The sequence below is a fragment of the Thermobia domestica genome, chromosome 13 (assembly GCF_964235325.1).
Source record: "Thermobia domestica chromosome 13, izTheDome1.hap1.1, whole genome shotgun sequence".
NCBI classification, from domain to species: domain Eukaryota; kingdom Metazoa; phylum Arthropoda; class Insecta; order Zygentoma; family Lepismatidae; genus Thermobia; species Thermobia domestica.
The window spans coordinates 143,912,891-143,938,198 of record NC_137466.1 but is presented as its reverse complement, the minus strand read 5'-3'; the positions used below and the strand labels follow the sequence as shown (position 1 = coordinate 143,938,198).

The window sequence follows — 25,308 nt, the reverse complement described above, 5'->3', positions numbered from 1 at the left end:
TAGACTTTTTAACATATTTTTTTAAAAGAAAGTAACTAATTCTTATAACTAAAATTATTTTGTTTGCATTTAATTTTCTAAAACGTTGCAGAATAGTACAAACAAATAAATGTGCGGTGAAATATATAGCTTGTGGGAAATATTACGCATTAAGAAAATAGAAGGGGTAAGGGTTTACTTAGTAGACTTTTCTATGTTACGGACATACAGTAAGAAAAATCTAACCACAAAAGTAAAAAGCACTTTAACTTGCAAACATTTCCTCTAGCGTAGCTACTTTTGAAGCACTGCCACTGCAGACTGCTTTCAGAGTACAAGCATTTCCTTTCTTACTTTCTCGAGGGCATATATGAAGACTACAAACTAGAATCTCCATCTAAAGTTACTTTTTTAAACACTTTGGAATAATTTTCTCATTTTCTTTTCTTCTATTTAAAGGGAATTAAAATCTTATGTTCTCTCTTTCACATACTAATTATAAAGAAAAGAAACTCAAAGAGAATATTCTTTTTCATGTACGTGACACTTGTTTTATATTAAATAGAAGTTTTTACAGGCAAGTTCTGTGCTTCGTTATTCTACCCTGAATCGTATTTCTCTCAAAGATCTAACATTTCAAATGCTCCTAAATACTTATCCAAGAAATGACGTAGTGTGTTAAAATCCCTAAACAAAGTTACGTGATACAACTGTAATACTGTGACGAACTTTTGTACTTGTTTGTAGAATATCAATATTAGCGTATAATATATTATCTATAGCGTTACCAATAATGTGAAAAGCAATGACGAATAGCGACAGAATAAGTGACTTATGTCTTAAAAAATGAAATTTCTAATAGACACGTAGACGAGAAAACGCTTCCCCAATAATTTATAGTGACACACAAATTGGTTAAGCCTTTTTTTTTTTTTTTTTTGCTTGTCTTATTGTAAGTAACGTAAGAAGAAATACAATTATTTAATTCACAAATGTGCCGAAAATTAAATTCTAGTTTTAGTGTCCAAGAGTTTCACTTTGCAGACGAATAATAAATGTAAGTAAACAATTATCAAAGAATTTGTGACGAAAGTATCCCAACAAGCTAGCGGACACAATGTCATAAACTAACATAGTCTGAAATCAAACCCAACACCTTTCATACCAGAAAATGCGACATAAGGCTGAAAACCATCGTGTCTCGAGTCTAAATGTATTTCTTTTAGTTTAATGCACCGAAGCTAAGACAGATGGTAATAATGAGATGAATTATAATGATATAATGAAGAAAGTGGAGGGAGTAGAAGAATTTAGTGAAAAACCTCGCACACCACGGTGTTCGTCCTATACAAAATATTTGGCAGGAGCCAGGATCGAACCAGTGACCTCATGCATCAGAAGTGAGCGTTCTACCACAGAGACACCGTGACCGAACTTTAAATATAGTCTTATTATTATAACCACATCTTAAAGCAAATACTGGAATTTCAAATCAAACTACAAATGATTGTACATTTCAAAACATCAAACGAATAAGCAATGTCAAATCAGGCCTCAAATGATTGTGGATTTCAAATAATAATTTCTGAAATTAAATAATAGAATATAATGAAGACAGAATTTTCATTCTAGTTTGATTAAAACTTAGTAGTCCTAAACAAAGCATGAGAAAGTATATCCTTTACGGATATAAATTCTAAGAATCATTCGGGTAGCTATTTCAGTGTGTAGTAAGATGAAATAATGAAACAGTAACTACATATATAAAGCAGAAAATAATAAAATGATTATATACAACAGTAGAAAATAAAAGAAGGTAATTGATAATAATTAGTAATAATTAATTACATATGTATTATCAAAGTTCGTTATATTTTCTTTTTAATTTTTTTGAAAGTGATTACATAAATATATATTTATTATCTAAATACTGTTTAAGAATTACGTTTACATTTAAATAAAAACAAATAAGAGAAAATCACAAAATATAAAATTAACTACAAATTTACAACGTGTCTAATTTCTACTTACATTGATACAACAAAAGAACAAATAGTCAAGCAACACAATAGGTAATACATATAAAACAAACAATTAGAGCGAATTAATGGAGTATGGAGAGTAATAATAATAATTGTGTGTATTTATTTTGATGAATGAAATATTCTTGTTCTGTGTATTTGTAACTATTTATTCATATTTAACTGAGAGATTATTTGGTAAGCATGTTAAAAATTGTATCTTAAAAAACATTGTTTTCTATCTAACAAACACTTCAAGATCTCGATGTGTTATTCATAGTAGATGGATATCCAATTAACTGTAAGGTTTTGATTTCCGTTTGATTATTTTTTGCAAGACAATCTTCAAAACATATTAGTAGACTCCAGATATCAAAGAATGCTGGCTTGGCAAAACTGGAGAGAAATTATTGCTCGTCCTGGGTGTCATTATTAGTAAATAATCCTTTCTCAACTATTTTTCCTTCCATATTATAACCTATTTCAACATTAATTACTTTCAATGGGATTTATTTGATAGCGGACATCAATATGAACGAGTATTTCTTTGTACTATACGTAACGTATTTTAAGTAATAAACTATTTATTGTTTCACTTTGAGACCGAACAGGTTTGAATAACTAGGTTGTAATACCGCTCGAAGTTGTAGAACAATTTTTGTATACATATAATTTTATGATTCTCATAGTCGTCATTTCATGTCGTCTTATTTTCTTCCATACACGAACGGTTTGTAAGATAAACATGCTCTTTCATTATTATCAAATGAGAACCCAGTTCAACAAATTGCACAAATGTAATTCAATATATCAATAAATATTCCCTTGTATTTCTTGTAAAGATTCCTTGTGAATACATCTATTGCTTTACATATCGGTATTCATATGAGTGTGTTATACAATATAAGTTTGTCCGAAAGTGCATGTTAAATATTTTGTTCAAGAAAATTAACAACATTACACTGTTCTCACTAAATGGAAGGTGATTATTGAAGGAGCTTTCATAACATTGTCTCCTGTGCGATTTAAACGTATTTCTTCTCACTTTTGCGGAACAGCTTCATTTAAATATAGATATTTATATAGATTTTTTTTAAAATCAAGAAGCATGTTTACGTACGTGCCGCTACTATTGTTAACGAACGGTTAACGGTTATTCATTTTCTGAAAACATGTAGGCTTTCTATGACTTTTATGAACAGATTTTTGTAAGTATTTGATTTTGCATGGTGATGTATTAATTGTGATTCATAGTAAGGACGTGTATCTCTGTGTGGTCAAAATTTCATGTAGTGATTGATGCTGTTTGTTTTAGTGATTTGTTTGTGGTTGGTAAATGTTTGTGTGTGCGTTGAATTGACCACATCTGACCTTGTTTGAATCCTCTTGCCTCTTAATGGAACCATCCTTCCAGACCTACTGTATCTGGTGCTTCTGATAGCTGGAAGCCAACCTAACCTCGCCAGGGCGCCAACATGACGTTTGTCCACTCCATCTGAATGTAACATGTATCCGCGAAAACGACGAGGGAACCAGCCTGCCCGAGCCAGGGACCCTGGAACCATAACATCGGACAAGCGCGGTAATAAAGGAGAAAAATATGAATTTTGAAACTATTTTTTTAATAATTTTTCACTTAAGCCAAAATCCCTGATTTTGGATCGCACTGCGGTTTTCTTAACGCAATTTCATTTCATGTAAGTGAAAGATATGAATCTGAAAACTTACCTAAATGCTTATTTTAAGGACAGACTCAAACATAAACTAACAAAAAATATATAATGTAGTTAGCAAACTTGAAAATTTAAGTATGCTTTTTTATCGTATCGAAAATAAAATTACGTTAGCTTTATTTGAAATAAAGAAATCATACAAATGGCTGTTATACACAATATTCCTTATCAGTTAGATTGAATGGTCCACGCAACTCTTTTGCTATAATCAGGAAAAATACGCCATTTTTCTGCAATTATAGAAAAGTACAAACTTCAGTAAATGACTTCCATAAATAGTTGATTACTTCTTAAACCGTAACACAATATACCATATTAGTGATTCTTCAATAAGTAGTGACCAGCTCCTTGACATTTGAAAGTCAATGTTACTCTATCTGGTAAAATCATTTCTAAAAAAAAAATGTTCAGTAGAATATCGACGACGACTGATCTTAGGTATGCCTATGGACTTTGTTCCAACGGAGGCTTAGAATACTTTATAGTCATTTATTAATATGCAGGAAAGATGATATTGAAGAACTGAAAAATACGATCAATAATTTTATGATTTTGTTATTTCTCACGACTTCATAGTTTATTAAGTAGGTGATTAGAAAATCATAATTAAATTGTTTAATTATTGTGAGATTTAAAGACGAATTAGACTTTTTTTTTTCAAATTCTACTCTACAATATTAGTGCATAAATATAATAAAACAGTAGAGCACGATAAAATAATAATGTTTGAATAGAAAAAGAACATATAATAATGTGATCTACATAAATGATAAAAATGATTTTATCATAAATGATAAATGATATGATGAAAATTAACTATCTTACGCTATAAATAAAGTTATTTTCGACCATGCACGCTTGGTATAAATGTTAATTCTATTTAACAGTTTCTGTCATTTAACAAACAATAGTGCAAAATTCTCCTGAAAAAAATGTAAAGGTCATTATATTTGTTCATCATTGATCGTAACTACATACATACATACATATACACAGAAGTTATTCACAGATTATATGGATCTCCTTTGTAGTCTATACATACAGTATTTAATTGAGAAAACGAATGATTCATTCATCACTAGATCTCCGAAATCATTGAGATCTTCACAAGTTGAAACTTTCGACAAAATGATTTCTTTCAACGCTATGGTGAAAATATTTTAAATGTTCAATATAATATTATATTTATACGTTCAGAAAACACACTTCTGTAAATTTCTTATAAATAATGCTGTAGGTTAGGAATTTTGTTGAACTATAACTTTTTCAAACAATGTAATTTATAATCTGAAAATATTTTGACAAAAAAATACATTTTGCTTCACTTGGAGATTAGCATCCTTTTCATCTCCGAGACTATATGAGACGTGGCTCTACAGCTGAAGGTAGGATCAGAACTACATGAGCTCCGACCGGGAATCGAACAGGTCTTCCAAGGCAAAGACGTCTATGCTAACCGTATAACCAAAGGGAGTTCGGTGTAATAAAGTAAAGATTTCAAAGAAGGCGATTTTTTAAAAAAAATGCCTAAGGAAATTAAATTGCATCTAAGTTTTGTTCCCGATGAGGATACAAGCCATCGAATTCATAATCGACTAGCAGCTCTGTTCTTGCTATTACAGCATGTACTTCCCTTTGTATTTTCATTTTTCAAGCTAGAATAAATTTGAAATTTCGCCATTTTTAGATTTTGAAAACATAAGGATAAAATTTAAACTCAGGGATAATGTAATTTACGAATAATATATATTTCTTAAAAAAATACACTTTTGAAACATTGAAACAAAATCAAATTCTTTCCAATCTCTTTTGTATTTTAAAGTTATACATTTTATCAAATATATAACTAAAGAAAGTAAATGAACACTATCCTAATCATGATTTTTATTCACAATTTTGTTTATTTTAACAGCTTTTTTATTGTGGAGACTTTTTTTTTACGATTAGAAGTTAATTAGAATCGGGAAATAAATGAATGAAGGAGATTATATTTTTGTACAGTATTAGTGTTATATTTAAACTGTCATATTGAATGGAAAGTCGAACAAGTAAACTAAAAACCACGAAATTATTACGTTCTGCTGACAAATTTACTGCGGTACGATTAGACGTTATTTTCTATCATGATTGCATACATATTATTTTCTAAAATGTTGCAAGGTTTCAGTTTGTTACCTGGATATGCTAGAAAATATTTGATTAAAAAGCTAAATATTTCATTTAATTTTTTAAATATTGCAAATACGCAAGCAAGCTTCCTGAAAATAATACTAAGAAACACATATAAATCAGATTAGCCGAAAAATGACGAAAAAGTTAAATAACTAACTCAGGGATGCAAATAAGGAACAAAATTTTACTAGCCCATGAAAAAAGCTATAAGCCCACATCCCACAATAGAAATCATTTATTTACCTTCAGTATGATATTAAATACTCGCCCACACCAATGAATCACTCTCCCCGAGCGAGCGGGCGAGTGGTTATTTGCATCCCTGAACTAACTACTTCGTGAAACATTTTCTACTCTAATGAGTAATGGTCCAAAAAAGAATGGCAACATCATAACCTTATTTACTGATATTATACAGATCCTGCATAATTTCTGAATAACTTGAGGATTATATTATCTATAAAAATGTTTTTTTACAAGAATAAATAACAGTTTTAGATATAGGTTTAGTATAACTGTTAATATATTACTTCATTTAATAATCATGATCTATAAAGGAAAAAATAATATATTATTTTACTTCAACTAAATCATTCATGCAAATTAATTGCGTTTCAAATTAAACTTATTAACTAAACTTACCTTATCCATACATTACTCCTGTACTAGAAACAACTACCTTCTAGAAACAGTTATAGTGATGAATTAGATAAATCTACTAAGATAAATCTTACTTTTTTCAATATTCATTTTCTTGAATTAATGTTATTTAAATGATAAAAAAGATAATGTAAGAAATATGGGTCTACCCGTCTCTGTCCTAAATCCAAATTGACTTCATTAAGTTTTTCTCAAATATACTTTCAACAAGGTCAGCCTCTTCTGCCTATTCATCAAGCATTCAATGCTTCACAGTTTTACTACTGTCAAAAGGTGTTCAGTTTTCACACCTGTTAGTTAAAATAATTCTAGATTTTCTTAAAATGGTTTGTGTCTGTTGTCAATCTTTGTATTGTGAAAACTGGCCTTATTAGTCTGCTCCCATTAAAGTAAAGAAAAGTACACAGGCTAACTTTCCACCTCCGAATCTCAAAGCCATTACACTCAACTCTCGATTTTACGAACCGACCTCACGGATTTTGGGAGCAAGAAATAAATTCTGGAGCAACAAATTCTGTCTAGAAATCCTGATTTTAAACTAAAACTTTGAATTTACTGTATTCACAGTATATACAACTACCAGATTGGGTAGTGTGCTTGATTAAAAGTACAGTACTGAATTGTTCCCCTTTTCTTAACCACTGTAGACTTAGGTCGGAACTTACAAACAATCGGCAACATGGGACTGCTAGTGTCATCTTTCAGCCAATTTAAACGAGAGTTGAACGTAGTGTGTAAAGATTCCCGAGCTCTCTTCCAGCCTCACTGAGACTTAATGCGACATCTGACTTCCCAAATTCACATGAAAAGTGGTACTGTTCTGCGAAGATTGTTATCTAATGTCGTGAAGAGACTTTAATCCTTCGGTTCCTTCGTAATCAACTGTAAACAGAAGCCTCCGTTGGAATACATCTATAAATTTTGGAAGTATTGAGAACTTACCGACTCTTGAAATTTGTTGCATAACCTCTATTCTTTGGTGTAACATTCACGGACAAACACGACGTTCGTTAAAAAGAGTGAAATTCGCATTATATGGATTTTAAGAGCATCATTTCCCTAATTAAAATGTTGACTGTACATTTCTTTAAATATTATTTTTAGTCAACCTCTGCCGTTTTGATGTTATTGGTTAAATAGATTTTTCTATCTCTAGCTGCAGCGTTATTAAATTTATAATATCAAGTACAATAATTTACGTTTATATTTAGCCTTGAATTTTAAAGCATGGTACTTTTACTAGTGAAAATATCCTAAATAAAAATAAATGTAAAAGAAGTAATTAAATAAGTACTTTTGCAAAAGTGAAAATTATTTTCAGTACTTACCCAAGAAACGTTTGTCAGGCACATCTGCAACATCATCTTCTGCGTCATCATATTCGAACCAATCAGAATGTTGCATTACCGGAAGAGGATATTCGTCAGAACTTCGTAGAGCCATTTGGTGTGGATAATAACTAGGTGTTCTCAAAATTGATCCTATATGACGTTTAGATCGGATCCCATGGTTATCATTCATTGTAGAACTTTCCAAAGTGTCACTGGAATCTTGTACCAAGCTACTGTCATCCGCAATAAGTCCTACAGACCTCTTTGTTCGTGGGGAAGTTGTGGGATTCTGATTATCATAGACTGATCCACTATTTTGTGGAGCTTTCTTTCTTAGTGGATAAGTACTCTGTGCTGCAAGAGATCCAATATGTCGTTTCTGTTCCAATTTACTTGAATCTAACTGCGTTGATGCGTTACTTGTTTCTGTGATGTCCTTGGCATCTACTTCGACAGGTAATCTACCTTTTCTTAATAGAGTAGCAAAATAACGTTTCGACACATCGCTAACGTCATTAGAATCACTTGACCGCTTGCCTAAAACTTTCGGGACATTGTAAGGAAAGTCCCAGTTACGGGCTAATGCACCAATATTTCTCTTATCGTATTCAGATTCCATTTCATAATCATCTCGACGTGAGAAAGGGAAGTTTCGGTTTCTGGCAAGGGAGACAATGTTTCTTTTTCCTAATGGTTGTACTCGGCTTCGCATTAGAGAGGATACGGAACGCTTATCTTCAAGATCATCAATATCCTCTTCATCCAAATCAAACGGAGAAAATTTTTTGGAAACGGCCTTATTCTTGTTTCTTGTCAAATATTTACTTTTGTAATCTCGCTTTCCAGCTTCTGGCAAATTCCAATTTCTAGCTAAAGACGAAACACTTCTTTTCCTTTCATCGTAAAGATCTTCTAACGCATTATCAAGCGAATCTCTCTTCCATTCCCTGTGGGTAAAAGGCCGTTGACGACTCCTAATTAAAGAGCTCAGACTTCGCTTCGCAGACTCTTCTTCAGATTCTTCTTCTTCCTCTCCTTCATTTTCAGTATCATCTTCATCATCCTCTCTTCCATCATCACGTTGATATCTTTGATTCGGGGGAATGAAACCTTTCCTAAGCAAGGCTCGAAGATTTCGCTTTTCGTAAGATACTAAATCATCGTCATCTAATACATCTATATCACCCTTTTTGGCATATGTAGGACGACCACTTTTCAATAACGATGAGAAGCTACGCTTTCCGTCGAAACCTCTATTTGGAAGATACCCCATTCTTGCCAGCGATCCAATGTTTCTTTTACCAGCTCCACCATTTAGAAATACATCTGAAAAGCCAAGGCTTTCTCTCTTAGTACCAGGTCTTCTCAAATTTCCTGATTTTGCCAATGCTGCAATCATTCTCTTTTCTTGTACTATTGAAGGATCTTCTTCTTCAACGTCTTCTGTAGGGACAATACCATCTTCGTTTTCTTGTATTTCACTGTTCATGATAAATGCAGGGAAGCCATGTTTGTGATAATCTTGAAGCAAATCATCCAACATTTCTAGCTCCAATTCACCTCTTCTGATGAGCTCTTCAAGGTGACGCTTATCAGCTTTAGTATCATAACTGCCAGCATTACTATTTCCGGACATTACAGGATGGAATTTCTTATTTTGCTGACGGATAAACGGAAAATCACCATTCTTCGCCAGAGCAGCTAGGTACCTCTTTTCTACATCTTGTTCGTTATCATTGTTATTATTATTGTCGTTGCTTTTTGTATCTGATTGTTGTTCGTTTTCTTGTCGTGTTGGAGGTAACATTCCAGTTCGGGCTAAAACTCTAACATTACGTTTGTCAATTGTTTTGCTTTCCGAGGCCTCATTTTGGTCATGTGTAGTGTCTCCCTGCAAAGAAAGAAGAAATTATTATTTACACTTTGTGTTGTAATATACAGGTTTATGCAACACAATCATCGGTGCATGGCCAAAAGGGCTTAAGTCTAAAATTTACTTTTCTAGGGGAGCCGAAACAAACTTGGAGATTTTCTCAATAATCCAAAGATTTTATTTTTACTAAAATAACTATATATAATTACATTTTGATACTCTCTCTTAGATGACTTAATTTTACATAAGCTCCTAAGAATATCTTCAACTATTTTCATTCCTAAACTGACTTATTCCCTTTTGTCCATTCACAATATGATTGTATTAACTTGAAATATATGTAATAAGTAAATAATTTGTTTACACACACACACACATATATATATATATATATGGGTCTAGGAAAATTCGGTGTAGGAAAATTCGGTGTAAGAAAATTCGGTGTAAGAAAACTCGGTGTAGGAAAATTCGGTGTACAGAAAATTCGGTGTACGGAAAACTCGGTGTGGGGAAATTTTGGTGTAAGGTAGATTCGGTGTAATACATATTGAATATTACCACTTACGATAATTTACGACATTTCATATTGTGAAAACGAAAACCATATAATGTACCGAATAAAATGTTATTACCTATTTCAAGAAAAGCAAATTTATTTTTCTGCCTTGAGTCCAATACCTCTTGCATGTCTTTTGCGGGGTATTATACTACTATAAACTACTTTTCATCACACAATGAAGCTGACACTTTTTGTCAGAAATAAAACAATTACAACTATAAGTTCAGAGAATAGTTATAGGAACAACTAAAAACACCTTTCCTATATAGTACATCATAGAACATATACAAGGTGATTCTTTTAAAACTCACGGATTTCATTTGGGGGTCTAGATTTTCTAACTGAAGTCCGATTTTCATGCAGTTTGTGGCAAATGATCAAGGAACGTTGGAAGATTTATGGAACTATGCTTACTGGTTTAAATTCATTTGGGGTAATATAGGCCGCGCCTCTAGAAAAGCAGCAAATATTCGCCACTGTACCGAATTGGAATTAGGTGAGGTGCGGTATGGAGATTTGAGTTTGTTCGTTAGATGGCAACCTCGCGACGGTCAATAAGAAACAGGAAACTGGGCCTTCGTATTGAGAATTATGCTGTGCTACTGTACCAATATGATCAGGACACAGTTACAATAATGTACTCTTTGGAGCAACGTGATTTTATCGTTAAAAAGATATTAGAGGCCGGGATCTGTTGTTGCTACGCAAAGGGCAGCTACACGCAACTTTGCCTCACGTTCTGCCCCAAACAGGAACATAATATGGTCGCTAGTGAATAAATTGCAGGAAACAGGATCTCTTCTGAGTAAGGCAGGGAAGCATCGGACACCGCTGGCGGATGTTGTTGGACATAAAACTTAAAGATTTCATTTCATTTCCCTAACACTTAATTTGTATTCTCACTAACACTTAATTTGTATTCTTCAATTTCGCTTCAAATATCCAATATCTCATTCGAACTGTAACGTACAATGGCGAATATTTGCTGTTTTTCTTGCGGCCTGCTCGATATTACCCCGGATGAATTTAAACCAGTAAACATAGTCCCATAAATCTCCCATTCTCCCTTGATAATTTGTAACAAACCGCATGAAAACCGGACTTCAGTTGGAAATTCTAGAGCCCAATGAATCCGGGAGTATCACTCTGCATATACATATGTAAGATGCAAAAATATATTGATCAAAAAAGTCTTAGTGGAAAGGGCAATATAAAGCAGGATGGTTTTATCATATAATATTTGTACAAATAGTTTAATTCTCCTCCAATCAGACACTTTAGTTTGTTTGCCTTAAGTTAAGGTAAACAAGTACTGCAACCCTATTGACTCCTTATTGACTTCTCCTCCAGGCGTAGTTGAGGCATTTATTTTTACACCTTTGAGTAACATAAATAAACTATGTCGTTTTTGAAGAATTTAAACTTAAATATTTATTTATAAAATAGACATAAAATCGTCAGAACATTTTTGAAAAATCTACAATTTTCAACTTTACCCGTCTAGTAACCTACTTTTTTTTTTGAAATATAAAATTCTAGGAGACATCCTCCAAAACAGCATAAAAACTTAAGTTTTAAATGAAATGTCGCTTGGTAGCGATGATCGCTTCGCTAAATCAATAAATAAATTTCTCGTCATGTAAGGGCCATGAAATGCTAAAATCCGTCGAAATCTAGAATTCAAATTATTTCACGATCACAATTTTTCAAAATTTGGTATAGCAGACAGTAAAAGTACGTTATACACAAAGTTTGAACTTAAAACTAATACGCTCATTTATCCTCAAAGTTGAGTTTTTAATAAATCCTACGGTCTACAACAACGAATCTTTCTTTACACCGAACATTCCCCACACCGAGTTTTCCGTACACCGAATTTTCTGTACACCGAATTTTCCTACACCCAGTTTTCTTACACCGAATTTTCCTACACCGAAATTTCCTACACCGAATTTTCCTGCTCCCAGTATGGTGGTGTGGTGAACCACCTACAGCAAAAACTATCCGTTATTGGCTAAAGTCTTTTAAGGAAACCGGTAGTGTTTTAAAAGCACAATCACCAGGTAGACCGAGAACTTTTGAAGATGTTGTTGAACAGATCCGTGTTTCTTGTGTTCGGAGCTCGAAGAAGTCATTGACCAGACGTAGTCTACAATTAGGAGTGCTAAAGGTACTGTGTATGATGTGCGTAAAAGACTTAAGTTGCGCGCCTACAAATTGCAACTGTTACATGAAATTAAACCTACTGATAAAATCGGTGTGCAGGGCGACAAATGGATTCCACGTTGAAGTCTACCAACATTAAACAAAACTTGAAGGAATTCTCTTTCATCATATGTAGGCTTTACTCATTGATGTAAGTTTTCATTCATTCCCCAATTAAATTTATACTTAAAACTAGGGAGTTTTTTCAAACACTTGGAATCACTTCCGGATATGCCCAGATTACGGACAAACGCAGGTTATGAGTCTGTACTCTTACCAAAATAACAAATTATGCTATAAATGTATATCATGTATATCTAATAATGTTTTAAGTCTAAATCCAAATGTCTGTAATTCTGACATTTCCAGAAGTGAGTGCAATACAATGAGATATACACATAAATTTCCATGCCTAAACCCAAAATCTGCACTCCTAGCAATCAATTTATATTATGGTAATTCAATTTCGTGTTAGTTTAAATTTTGTGTATCATAATTGCGAAAGGATATGTGGGAAGGCTTATACGCGTATAAAGTGATGGGGCACTGGTGGTACAACAAGAAGCAGATCGAGTAAATAATCTTGTTTTCTGTGGATATAGGCATGACTGATTTGTATATTTTCCCCACATGGCCCTTAATGATTCCCCCTCTCCTTCTGAAGTTCAATGTCTGGGAATGTTCCTCATCCATGGAATTCTTAAAGTTTACTAATCTTTGAACCATTAGCCGTGCCATAAGAAAGACTCTCATCTATTATTCTTTCTAGAAATCGAATTTGAATTAGAAGTCAAGCGAAGTCGAAAATTGTTCATGGTTTAATTCAACAACTTTTATTACATTTTCCAGTGTTCCTCACCAGTTGATATCAATTACAAGAGTGATTAATTGCAATTTCACATTTTTCTTCTATTTCTCACCTATGAAATATTGAACATCACAATCCATGTGCATGTACCCTGAACTAGGAATTTATAATCAATTACCTTGATGTGAGGAAAATCTGTCAGATAAAGGATGAGCATTCCAGCAATATGTGATTTTAAAATAAAATGCCCTTTGAGTGACCAATCTTTGTTGGAATATGAAGAAAAGAGTTATTTGAACATTAGCAGCGATTGCGCGAATGGCTGCTTTGTTTCGTATAGCCCTCCAACACAATAAGCAGTTAGTTACTGGTACCTCTTTAAAAATGTCTGCTCCTTTACTATAGATAACCAGTTGAAAACGTGATTTTATTGTATTTTTGTAACCCGCAACAATATGGGAGAAACGTTATTTTGTGGGGGGGTCTCCCTCGTATTTAGACTTCGTACTCCTATTGCAAGAATGAAAATAGGTATAGAGAACCATGTTATGTACAAATATCGTGTTTTCTTTCTTCTTTAAAAAAATCGATGGCTAGTCCATAAGGATATATATTTTATGTAAAGAAAAGAATTGATTTGGTTTTCAGTCCCTTTGGCGTCCCTTTCAGCAGCGAGGCTATATGAGACGTGGACCTACTGATTAACGTGGAATATGAACCATATGAACTCCCATCGGGAATCGATCAAGGGTAACCACACGCCAAAGGCCTCTTTCGTTAGAGTAACCAACACATTTGAACTATAAAATTACCAAATTTGTGCTGACAGATTGTCAACTTCCAATCTTGCATCAATCTCGATATGGGTCATACTGAAAATAATTGTGTCTACCGGAAATAGAATCTCAGATCTGAATTTTAACATTCAATGCATATTGCATAAAGGAAATTTACTGAGTGTCTGGGACTATATATCTCTCATAACGCGAATTCACAGGATACAATGGGGGGGGGGGGGTAGATGGGGTGAAGCATCTCATGGTGTTTACCGCAAACTGGGATGAAGTGACTAACAGCATACAGAGATAGTTACGTCTGTATTACATAGAATGATTAACACGTTCGGCGCTTCTCCCATCTATTATGGGAAATTCGAGACTCAATTTCACCTTCCTTTGCAAAGCTGAATCGTGACGTGATTATTTGATAGAACGTGCTTCATGGACGCTGCTTGCATTAACTGTGTTAGGCAACAATTATCTTAAACAGTCGGAAGCTAAATTTGACACGAAGAATCATAATCGTATAATGCAGTGCTTCTGTTCGCTGTTTGTATCTCTTGTTCCTTAGGTACTGTGAAGAGAGTTGAGTATCTAAGATATCTTGTTTTTCAAGTCTTTGATTTATATGGGATTTTTCATTTTACTTTTTTTTTTTTTTTTTTTTTCGTTTCTTTGAAATGAACTGCAATTTTAATTATGTGGTTTTCCTGATTTCTTCTTCAAGTTAAGTTGTTACTGTCACTTCCTTTTTTCAAAATGATTGCATTACAAAAAGAAGTCTCCAAACTACGGGCCGTGGGCCAATATCAGACTCCGAACATCGCAAATCGGACCAAACACAGTTAATTTTGATTAAATTGTAAAATTTACTAGTTAAATCATACAAAATAACAATAAGATGTTTTATGTTTAAGATGCAAGTAAGAAAGAGATAATTGACATATATCATAAAATTGAACATTTTAATTGTAATTGTAGATATGAGATTTATCCTAAAAACTTATAATAAGTGACGCACTTAAGTACTTCACATAATGAAACTAAACATTATAATTTTAATTAATGATATATGTAGTTGTAACTTTGTACTGGCAATTGTTTGCAATTGTGGATCAAGTTTACTAATGGAAATTATCAACAACGACTTCAAATGCTCATCAGTTAACTTGAATCTGTAAATGTTCTTTGTATATTTCATATTAGAGAATGTTTTTTCACACATTTAAGTAGTTCTGAACGTGGAAAGAATACTACGAGCAAATTTGCGCAACAGATCAAACTGCGTGAGTGAAAGACTATTAAGAAATTCCAACAATGATGAATTGAAATATTTTTCTTTAATCGCTACACTGCAAATCAATCATTTTCATTTGAAATTTTGGGAAGAAGAGCTTCTATGTTTGCTTTTAAAGGACTTTCAGAAATTTTGATGTCGTTTACAATTGCATCAAAATCGGAAAAACGAGTCTCAAAATGTTTCTTTTAAGCACCCATAGCTCTAGCTACAAAATCTACTGCAAATTAAACCTCAGTTTGCTCACTGAATGTTTGGAATATATTGAAATGGGTGAAATTTTGCAACGACATCCTGTATTTTCAGTGTAATTTTAAATATCGGGCAATGTATGATTTGAAAATATGCACTAACTAGTTCGAAGAAGAAGAAGAAGAAGAAAGTACGAAAAAGAAATAGAATTAAAAATTGATTCTAATATGATAATTTGATGAGCTTTTGTCTTTACGTTGTCATAACAACGAATTGTAAATAAATGTTATAATTCCGGATCCATCATAAAAGGAGATGTTCGCATAATCATGAGACGTATATTTAATTTAATAAGTGTGTGCCACAATAAAAGCTAGGAAATATAAACGCAACATAAACTGGTTTAAGTGATTTTAGTAACATAATCTAGATGTAATTAGACTGAGGACCTATGAATAACGAGTTATGTTTTAACTTTTATTTTTGAATTGGGATTAAAACAATTTCTTTTTCTGTTTAAAAGACTTAATGTGAGTGTATAAATTAGACAGAAGCTGATTTTCTCTTTTTACTTTTAAACTAAGGTAATTCATATGTTTAGTTAAATCTATATAAAATGCTTTCATAATCATTGTTCTATAACTCCGATAAAATCCAGCTAGAGGTCGATTCTTTTCATTCAAGAAAATTTCGATTATTGTTTGGAGTTCAAATAATCGCATTAGAACTTACGAAGCTAAGTCAACGTACTTCAGTATAATATGCTAGGTCATTTTCTTCAATTTATTCTAAGGGGGCCCAGTGACTCAGTGGGAACGCTTACCTCTGACGCATGAGGTACTTGGTTTGATCCGCGGCCAAGTATGTTTGAAGTGGACAACATCGTGTCTATGGGTTTGTAGATGTGTTTGACTTGTTTTGACCATTTGCTTTAGCATGCTGGAATTTGTTTGACCATTTGCTTCAGCACTGTCCATGTGACTTTAAACTAATGCGAACTAAACATGATTTATGAATGTAGTATTCATATAGAAGGTCAGCTTAGTAAATTTAACTATCATCATCATGAAATCTGTTTCCAACAAGAAATAAATATGTTTTAAATAATATAGTTATGACGGATTTTGCCGCCCCTCGAAACTTGCTGTCCCGTACAGTTGCATGTGAGGCACATATGTCCCTGGGAACTAGAGTAGAACTGATTTTTGCTACAATGAATCCCTATCACAAAATAGCTACTCGTTATTTCCAATTTTTCTGTATTGCGAATTGGTGATCATTGCTGAAACCGGAAAACATAGGCTTCTACCACATTTCAGTTCTAATAACCCGACAGGAGTCAAGTTGAAACCCAGTGTCTCTTGGGGTGCTGAATCCGTTTTAGGAAATCATATTCTCGCCAACGACTACCGTTTTAGTTCTATAGTGATGAACGTTGAAACCGGATATAGTTGATTTGTACCACTCTTGGTGTGAATACATGGTTAAGAAACGAAGTAGAATCTATTCTGGTACCGGTATCCTTATCTCTAATCGTTCTTGCTCTAATATCTATCTGCGGACGGACAGACGGACATAGCTGTTTTCTGTAATATTTTTCATACTTATACACAACATACTTTGGGTGTCTAAGGTGGAATTGGAAACAATTTGTAAAATAAAATAAAAGGTAGTTGAATCATAATGAAGAAAAGAGAAGTAAACTTAGGAAGCAATTTGTTTACTAGTGTTGTGACGCATTCTCTTATGACTTTTTAATAAGCTTACGGGCAAAAAAACGGTAACAAGTACATTCTTCTTGAATTATATAGCATTAAACATAGAAGAAGTGAACTAATTAGCTTAAGAAACAAAATGCATTATTTTTATCCCCCCCCTACTTTATGAGATACAAGCATCGGGCGATCCCCCTCTTAAAACAAAATTGAATTTATAATCCTTCTCTTCTTTTCGAAGATTTTAATATGATTTTGTTCGTGTCACTCGATATTATGTCAAAATGACGAAAAACCTTTTACCTGACAACTTGTTGGAAGTTCTCTCCGGCTATATTTCCTCCCTCGCCAACACTACGAAATTGTTCAACATAATTTAATATCGACTTCAGGGCTCGAAAATTCTATTATTGCGTTTTATTCATGGGAGAGAAAAAAAAGTACCTTAGCAGAAAAAAGAAACATAGATTGTAGAAAGTATATGATATCTCGTTTTAAAATCAAATCACTTTTTGTTTTTTAATATAACGACTACCAGAAATCTGATAGGCTATATAACATTGATTTTTATATCTTCGATGTAGTATCACTTATATAAACTGATTTACTTTATTTTTTTTTTCCTTCACAGTTTCTATAAATAATAAAATCCAATTACCGTTATTGGTATTTCATTTGCTGACGGTTACACCAAAATTGATATTGCAGAGCTAGTTAATATTTAAAGAGAGAGAAAAGATGATTTGCATAGTGGAAAATAATGTAATCCCAATGTAAAAAAGATCTTGCAGTAAAGCGTTCACTGGTCGATTTGCTTACGAATCATGTAATGACACCATTTGGTAGGCAGTAATATAAGGGATAAAGAATTGTTTAAGATGGAAACACATTGTCTATCGATAAAGCAGTATCATGAATAGTCCGTGTAAACAATAGTTTCTGAGATGATTAATGAGATTAAATTAATGTTTTGTTTCCTAATTTGAAATGCAAAAAAATAATGAAATCTTTAAGTTTTACGTCCCATGATTATGCCGGCTAGGCTAAAGGAGACAGTGATTACGAGAAATGAATGAAATGACCGAAGAATCCCGAGAAAACTCACGCACACGGTGTTTGTCTACCACAAAGTTCACTTGGCGCGAACAGAGATCGAACCAAAGACCCCATGCACCAGATGTGAAAACCCTACCACTGAGCCATCGTGGCCCCAATTCCTAATTTGAGAATGACAAGAAGTGTACATTACATATATGTAATGCTTTTACTGATCCTAGATTAGAATGGTCGTACTGCTTCCGGATGAGAATGATCTATTTGATCTTAGCTGAGAATGATCCAGGATGAAAATGATATTACTGATCCCAGATGAAAATAATCATAGTAATCAAGGAAGAGAATGGTCTTAATGATTCCATATGACAATGATCGTGGCGGTCCAGGATTAGAATTATCTTAATGATTGAGATGTAAATGATCTTAGTGATCCTGAATGAGAATGATCTTAGTGATCCAGGATAAAAAAATAATCTTAGTGATCCCAGATGAGTATGATCATAGTGACCAAGGATGAGAATGATCTTAGTGTTCCCAGATGGGAATGATAGTAGCAGTTGAGGAAGAGAATGATCTTAGTGATCCCAGGATGAGAATGATCTTAATGATCGAGATGAAAATGATCTTGGTGATCCTGTATAAGAATGATCGTAGTGATCAAGGATGAAAATAACCTTAGTGATCCCAGATGAGAATGATCGTAGTGATCCAGGATAAGAATGATCTTAGTGATTCAGGATGAAAATATTCTTAGTGATTCCAGATGAGAATGTTCGTAGTGTCAGGATAAGAATAATTTTAGTGAGACCAGATAGAAATGATCGTAGTAATGTAAGATATGAATAATGTTAGTGATCCTAGAAGTTATATTAAGTTTGAGATGAGACAGAATAAAGGGAAGAAAAGGTAGCAGAATTTGAGAGTATTCTTCAGAGCAAATGTGATTAATGTTTCAGTAGCGTGTGGGATTAATGATTATACATATAGTATTCCTAACCGCTTATATATAATCACCTATTAAGAAATAGCTACCCGACTTAAATCTAATAGAGTAAAGTTGAGTATTCCTAACCGCTTATATATAATCACCTATTAAGAAATAGCTACCCGACTTAAATCTAATAGAGTAAAGTTGAATTCACTTGATAATTAGGTAAGCTATCAAACGTAAGCTTTCTATACAGGTAACCAAGAAAGTTCTGTCGCTTTATCACCCACCACTGTCGAACATCGATATGACACCTAAAACATACCTGGAAGATCAAGAATAGTCCCCATCAGCATCGTCGACCTTCTGCCAACGTTCTGGAGGGACATGGATTCCATCACAGTAGAACTTGGTGGGTCGTGAAGTGAAGAAAGTGTCAAGTGCATTCTACACCTCCACTAGGGATTTCAACTGGTGTTCTCTAAAGTGATTGTCCAAGGAATGGAACAGGTGATAATCGGACGGTGTAATGTCCGGGAAGTATGACGTATGCTATAGTGTTTCCCATCCAAGGCATAGATTAGTGTTCCAGGTCATCCTAACCACGTGAGGCTTAGCGTTGTCCTGTAACAGAAGGATCCCTTTGCGATTCAGAAGTGCTAACTCCAGAGTTTTGAGCTTTTCTTGAACACGGTTCAACTGCTGACAGTACACAGTTGCATTGATGCTCTGACCAGCTGGTAGCAGTTCCCAATTCACGATGCCGCGAGCAGTCCACCAAACACACAACAGAACCTTCGTCTGGTGCAGTGCTGGTTTCGGCTGTTTTGGAACCGGTTCATGGGATGCTAACCAATGATGACGGCGCCATGGAGCTCGTACATGACCCGCTTCTCATTACATGTCAACACTCCGTCCAGAAATAGCTCCCTCCTCAGACAGCAAAGAAATACAGGTGTCAGCTCGCAATTCCTTCTTGACCGGAGTCAAATCATGTGGGATCCATCGACCAATTTGTAGTGCTTCCCAAGTTGATGGAGGTGCTGCCGAATGATTTCTCCACTCACACTGAATTGTAGTCCTAGTTTCTCACATTTATGGCCACTGTTCGCATCAATTGTTGCTTGAAGATCTTCATTTTTCACATGTGTTAGTCTTCCGGCACGTGGTACGTCTTCGAGTGATTCGTCAACGTCCTTAAACTTGTAAAATCACCGCTGAAATGTCCACGTAGTCACCCTCACCAAAGGCCTGGCACATATTCCGCCCCATTGCAGGGGCATTTGACCCCAGTTTGCACTCGTACAACATACGCGCCCATATGAGGCTTTGTGGAGGTCCCATGTTCACTCTGTCCTTCCGCAAGTTTACGGAGTAACTGAATTGCCACAACCAGCTAGTATGTTACATATACCCATACCAACAACTGACCTTCGCCTTATCTCCATTCACATTCAACTCACTGTGTGAGGGCAAATTGAACACAGAACTTTCTTGGTTAGCTTTATATGGTCATTAAGTGATGAACCAACTTTCATATTTTCAAATCGTAATGTTATTTCGAAAGTTGCTTCGATAATTTCAAAATTTTTAACACACTATATTATATCCTCCAGTGCTAATAAGTCTGTAAATATTTGAGGCTGATGTATTTACACAATGATTTCTTTGTGGGACGGGAAGAAAATGAGCAGTCTATAGAAAGTTGTGTTGTCTTATTGGTGAAGGGAACTCTTACAGATACTTAGAAATGTTTCAAGAATCGTGGAGTGAGTAAGGTGAGCTCCAGAATTCAATGAAATCAATGATAAGTTTCTAATAGTTCTCTGCACTCAACGAGTTGTCTCTCCAAACTTTCCAACTCCTATTTTTCTTATTTGGCCTCTTGAAATTGGCAGCATGTTTTCCAATAATTCAATGTGAATTTAATGAAGGGTCTTAAGATGACAAATAAACCAATTGGGTATTAGATAATGTCACTATCATCTGTTAAAACAACTGAATTGTCCTGCTGGTGCCAGGGGCGGATCGAGGACGGACTTCTGGGAGGGGGGGGGTTGTAATACTACTACTTAGAGCTACTTTTACGAGCTTCAAACTCTGGGATGGGTTTTATTTATATATAAAATAAGAAAGTCTCCTCTTCATTAACACAGTAAATATAGGGTGTTAATGAACTATACCGATAAACTTTAAGGGGTGATTCCTCATATCAAAATAAGAGAAAAAGTTCATATGGATCTATGGCGAAAAGTGCATAGTTTCAGAGCTAGGGCTGTCCAAAATCGCGAAAAAGCCAAATTTCAAGATGTCCTATTTCGAATTTGACAGACTGTGGATGGTGGTCCTTGTTATCGTAAAAGAGGTGACGCATACGGAATCCAAAAATGCATATTTTAATGTTCAATTAGTGTACAGATTATTCACTGTAGGTTGAAATTTTAAAACATGCCATCAACCGAATTTTGAGATGTGCTCTGACTTCATGATTGGTCCTAATTAGGCAAACGATAAGTCTTGATTGCAGTGAATACGGAATCCTTTGGCGCGATGTCGGAAGTGTTAATTATAGCCAGTAGCACGGTCTCTCGTACTCGGGAAAACGCATGGTGCGATGCTTTCTTTCACGCTTATAAATGAAGAAAACGTGAAATATACCGTGACGAAATACTTATCATCATGTGTTATTCCGAACACAAAAAACATGGAGCTGCCGGTTAATAACACTTCCGCCTTCCCTCCGAAGCACTGGATGTCCATTGTTGTCAAGGCTTACTTCCTGCCTACTTTGGACCCTTCTTGAAATGAAGATATTTGAAAACTCTATTGAAAACATATCTAAGAATTACACCCTGTAGGGAATACCCTCTACACCTATTGACAATTGATGAAATATGCACTTTTGGATTGTGTATGCGTTGCTTCCTTTGAGCTGATAAGAACCACCATCCACAGTTTCTGGATTTTGAATAGGGCCGATTGAAATTTGGCTTTTACGCGATTTTGGATAGCCCTAGTTCTGAAACTATGTACTTTTCGTCATAGGTCCATATGAACTTTTTCTCTTATTTTGATGTGAGGAATCATCTCTTACAGTTTGTCGGTATAGTTCATTAATACTCTCTCTCTCTCTCTCTCTCTATATATATATATATATATACCGGGTGCGTCATTTATAATGTCAAACCTTGATGACGGAGAAACCAAAAGAGAGAGAGAAGCGAAACTTTGCACGAAGCAACTATACAAAGGGGCACATTGGTAGACGTATTATTTGACATCATCGGATGAACAGTGTTGCCAACCCAATATAAAGTTATGATTTTTTAAATGGAACGACCTAAATTGTATTTCATAATTTAATTCAACACTAAAAAGGAAGACGAAAGATATGCCACCCGCATGTCAGTGTTGCAAACTTCTCAAGAAATAACGTTAAATATGTGTCACATTTAAACGTCTTTTGCACACACAGGGACTGAGGTACACACTAGTTTTGCACAATAATTTAAATATTGACCAGAACGGTTTAAATTGACACCAAGTTTAGATGGGTCCGTTAAACAGTGTTGACATAACAGAAAAGACAAAAGTCGAGTTTGGATATGGTGCAATAACTCGAAAAAGGCCATAAGTACATTACGGTTTAAAATTTATAGGACAATTTGTTATGTCATAAGAAGCATTCTCACGTTTATTTGAAGTCGATAAGTCAAGTACTTACCGAGATATTCGGAATTTTGTAAAAGCTGAGAATTTTGCGCTGTAGAAGTTGGTAACGCTGTCTCAAATTCCCACTTTTCCCCTCAACGTTGAGAAATTCGTAAAGATGTGGTTGAAATAAAATATAAGCATTAATAAACACCAAGTGGTGATACATACGATGAAAAAGAAACTTTTTTCAGTACTTGAAATGACTAATTAAAGCATTTTTCAGATGGGAAGCGGCATGGCCTTGAGTTGGCTTTACGCGGCGTCCAATTGGCTTTGAGCGGTGTTGACAATTCGCGACAAGCAGTTCTGCACGCTGACTTCTCGCGCTACTGCGAATCTTGACAATAGCAGAGGCGCTTATTAGAAATATTGTATTAGCACATTAACTGCTCACTTTACGAAGTAGAGAAAAGAATTACGAACACATACGTGAAAACTACATCTTTTTATGACAACTGGTTGTCATGATACACGCTTTGAAAGGTTTCCATATAAAACAATTAGTAAAACGAGCGTTGAGTCCCGTCTAATTTCCAATGGATTTTTCTTCGATTTGGAAATGGAACTCAACTTTTATTAAAGGATAATCAGGGGTGTAACCAACAGGTTGTTCTAGGGGAACATTACTTTCAGGGGGAGGAAAGCTTTTCACGCATTAAAATCAGAACAAATGACCTCTTTCAGGATATGAAAGCATTTTAACTCACCATGTATACTATACACATATTATGTTTTCTCGATGCTACCTTAACAAAAGACGGATCTTGACAGTACTGAAGTTGAAAAGCGGATTGTAAGAGATAAATCAACAAGCTATTCATAAGAAAACAAATGCTGTTTCTAGCAGTCTGTTTATCCGACTTTGTGTTTATGTAGGTTAAAATACTAAAGGGAAAAAACTCGAAAAAATATCAACTCAGATATTATTATGCAATAATATAGTAGTGAGAGATCCTGGGGGGACTGAGGGAGCCAGGGCCCCTCATTTTATTTGTAAATGTGCAATATTAGGCATAATTTGAATGCAATTTGTCACAAAATCATCATATATGCTTTCTGCATCTGAATGCACCCCCCCCCCCAATTTACAGAGAAATCAGCGTCCTTGTAATTAGGTACAGAAACTGTATTGATGATGTTTTCCTTTTTCTTTTTTTAAAAATCGTATTTTATTATAAACGTTCCTAATTTGCATTAACTATTAAATAAATTTACTAAACATATACTAGATGAACCTCATTTCGGGGCTGGAAATAGTTTGGAAAGTCAAGGCCCTCTTTTCCCCCGTTTCTACACCCTTGAGAATAGTAAGCGATCGAATTAAATAACAAGCCTCTGCAATTTGATTCATTTATATATATTCGATTCCCGGCGGGAGCTCATGTGGAAGAACAGAAGGTATGGGACATTCGTAATATTGTTTTGAAATTGCCTTCATGCAAGATTCTTCCTTATTCGACAGAAGAAACGCAGTATGATTTTTTTTTCTTCGTTTCAATACCTTACGTATGTGTGGCCAATTACGTAATCCTTCTTTACTCCTCTAGCAGGGATGCAAAAGCACCAGGCGTCTGAGTGGTGTCATAAATTATTGTAACCCAAAACAAACTCGACCATATCGCGTTGCTTACGAATCAGATGGATTGTTGTTGTGAGACCTACATCAAGTATAAGAGTATGTTATTATAGGAACAGACATGGAAGCAAAGGAGCTGATTGTGTGTGTAGGAACGCAACTTCTCTTCTAGCATAAACAGAATTCATCAGTGTCTAGATTGCTTTTTTTCGTGGTAGTTCATTTGTTCTCCAAAATTATAGTTGACAGTGTCTTTAAGGAAACCGAGTACAAGTGCGGAATTTTCTTTAAAAAAAAAGTGCTACGAAGTGAAGCTCGAAGAATTATTTTTTTGTGTTTATAATTTTTGGAACTCATAATAAAAAATTTACAAGAGTCAGATTCAGACAATGGCGAAATATTAATTGACATAGACGATAGTGAAAGTAGTGTTGAAGACGAACGTTTAGCAGTTCCACTGGAATAAGTTAATAGGTAGGTTATTCAGTTGCTATATATACTTCTAGGATACACAGCCAAAATCTTTGAGTTTGCTGGAATAGTATATTTACATTGTGAATAATGTTGCCAATGTATGTGTAATAATCTCAACTAAAGGAAGAGCGAGAAGGGAAAGGGGAGTCCGAAATCCGGCAACACCGCGCGGAATATCCCACAGCATTGGCTACTGCCCGTGATGCTTTACATCTGAAAAACACAATAAGAGTAAT

General features: G+C 34.4%; 1 protein-coding gene across 2 annotated transcripts in view; it reads right to left on the bottom strand.

Annotated features, from left to right (window-relative positions):
* Positions 1 to 25,308, bottom strand: part of Nplp1 (Neuropeptide-like precursor 1) — a 179,866-nt gene that overhangs the window by 6,014 nt on the left and 148,544 nt on the right. The window contains exons 2-3 of one of the 2 annotated variants that reach the window (XM_081736632.1): positions 7,894 to 9,787; positions 3,372 to 3,555 (exon numbers count right to left, since the gene is read on the bottom strand). In XM_081736632.1, coding sequence (XP_081592758.1) covers positions 3,372 to 3,555; positions 7,894 to 9,787 — 2,078 coding nt within the window. The remainder of the gene's footprint in view (positions 1 to 3,371; positions 3,556 to 7,893; positions 9,788 to 25,308) is intronic. The other variant, XM_081736633.1, reaches the window with a different exon arrangement.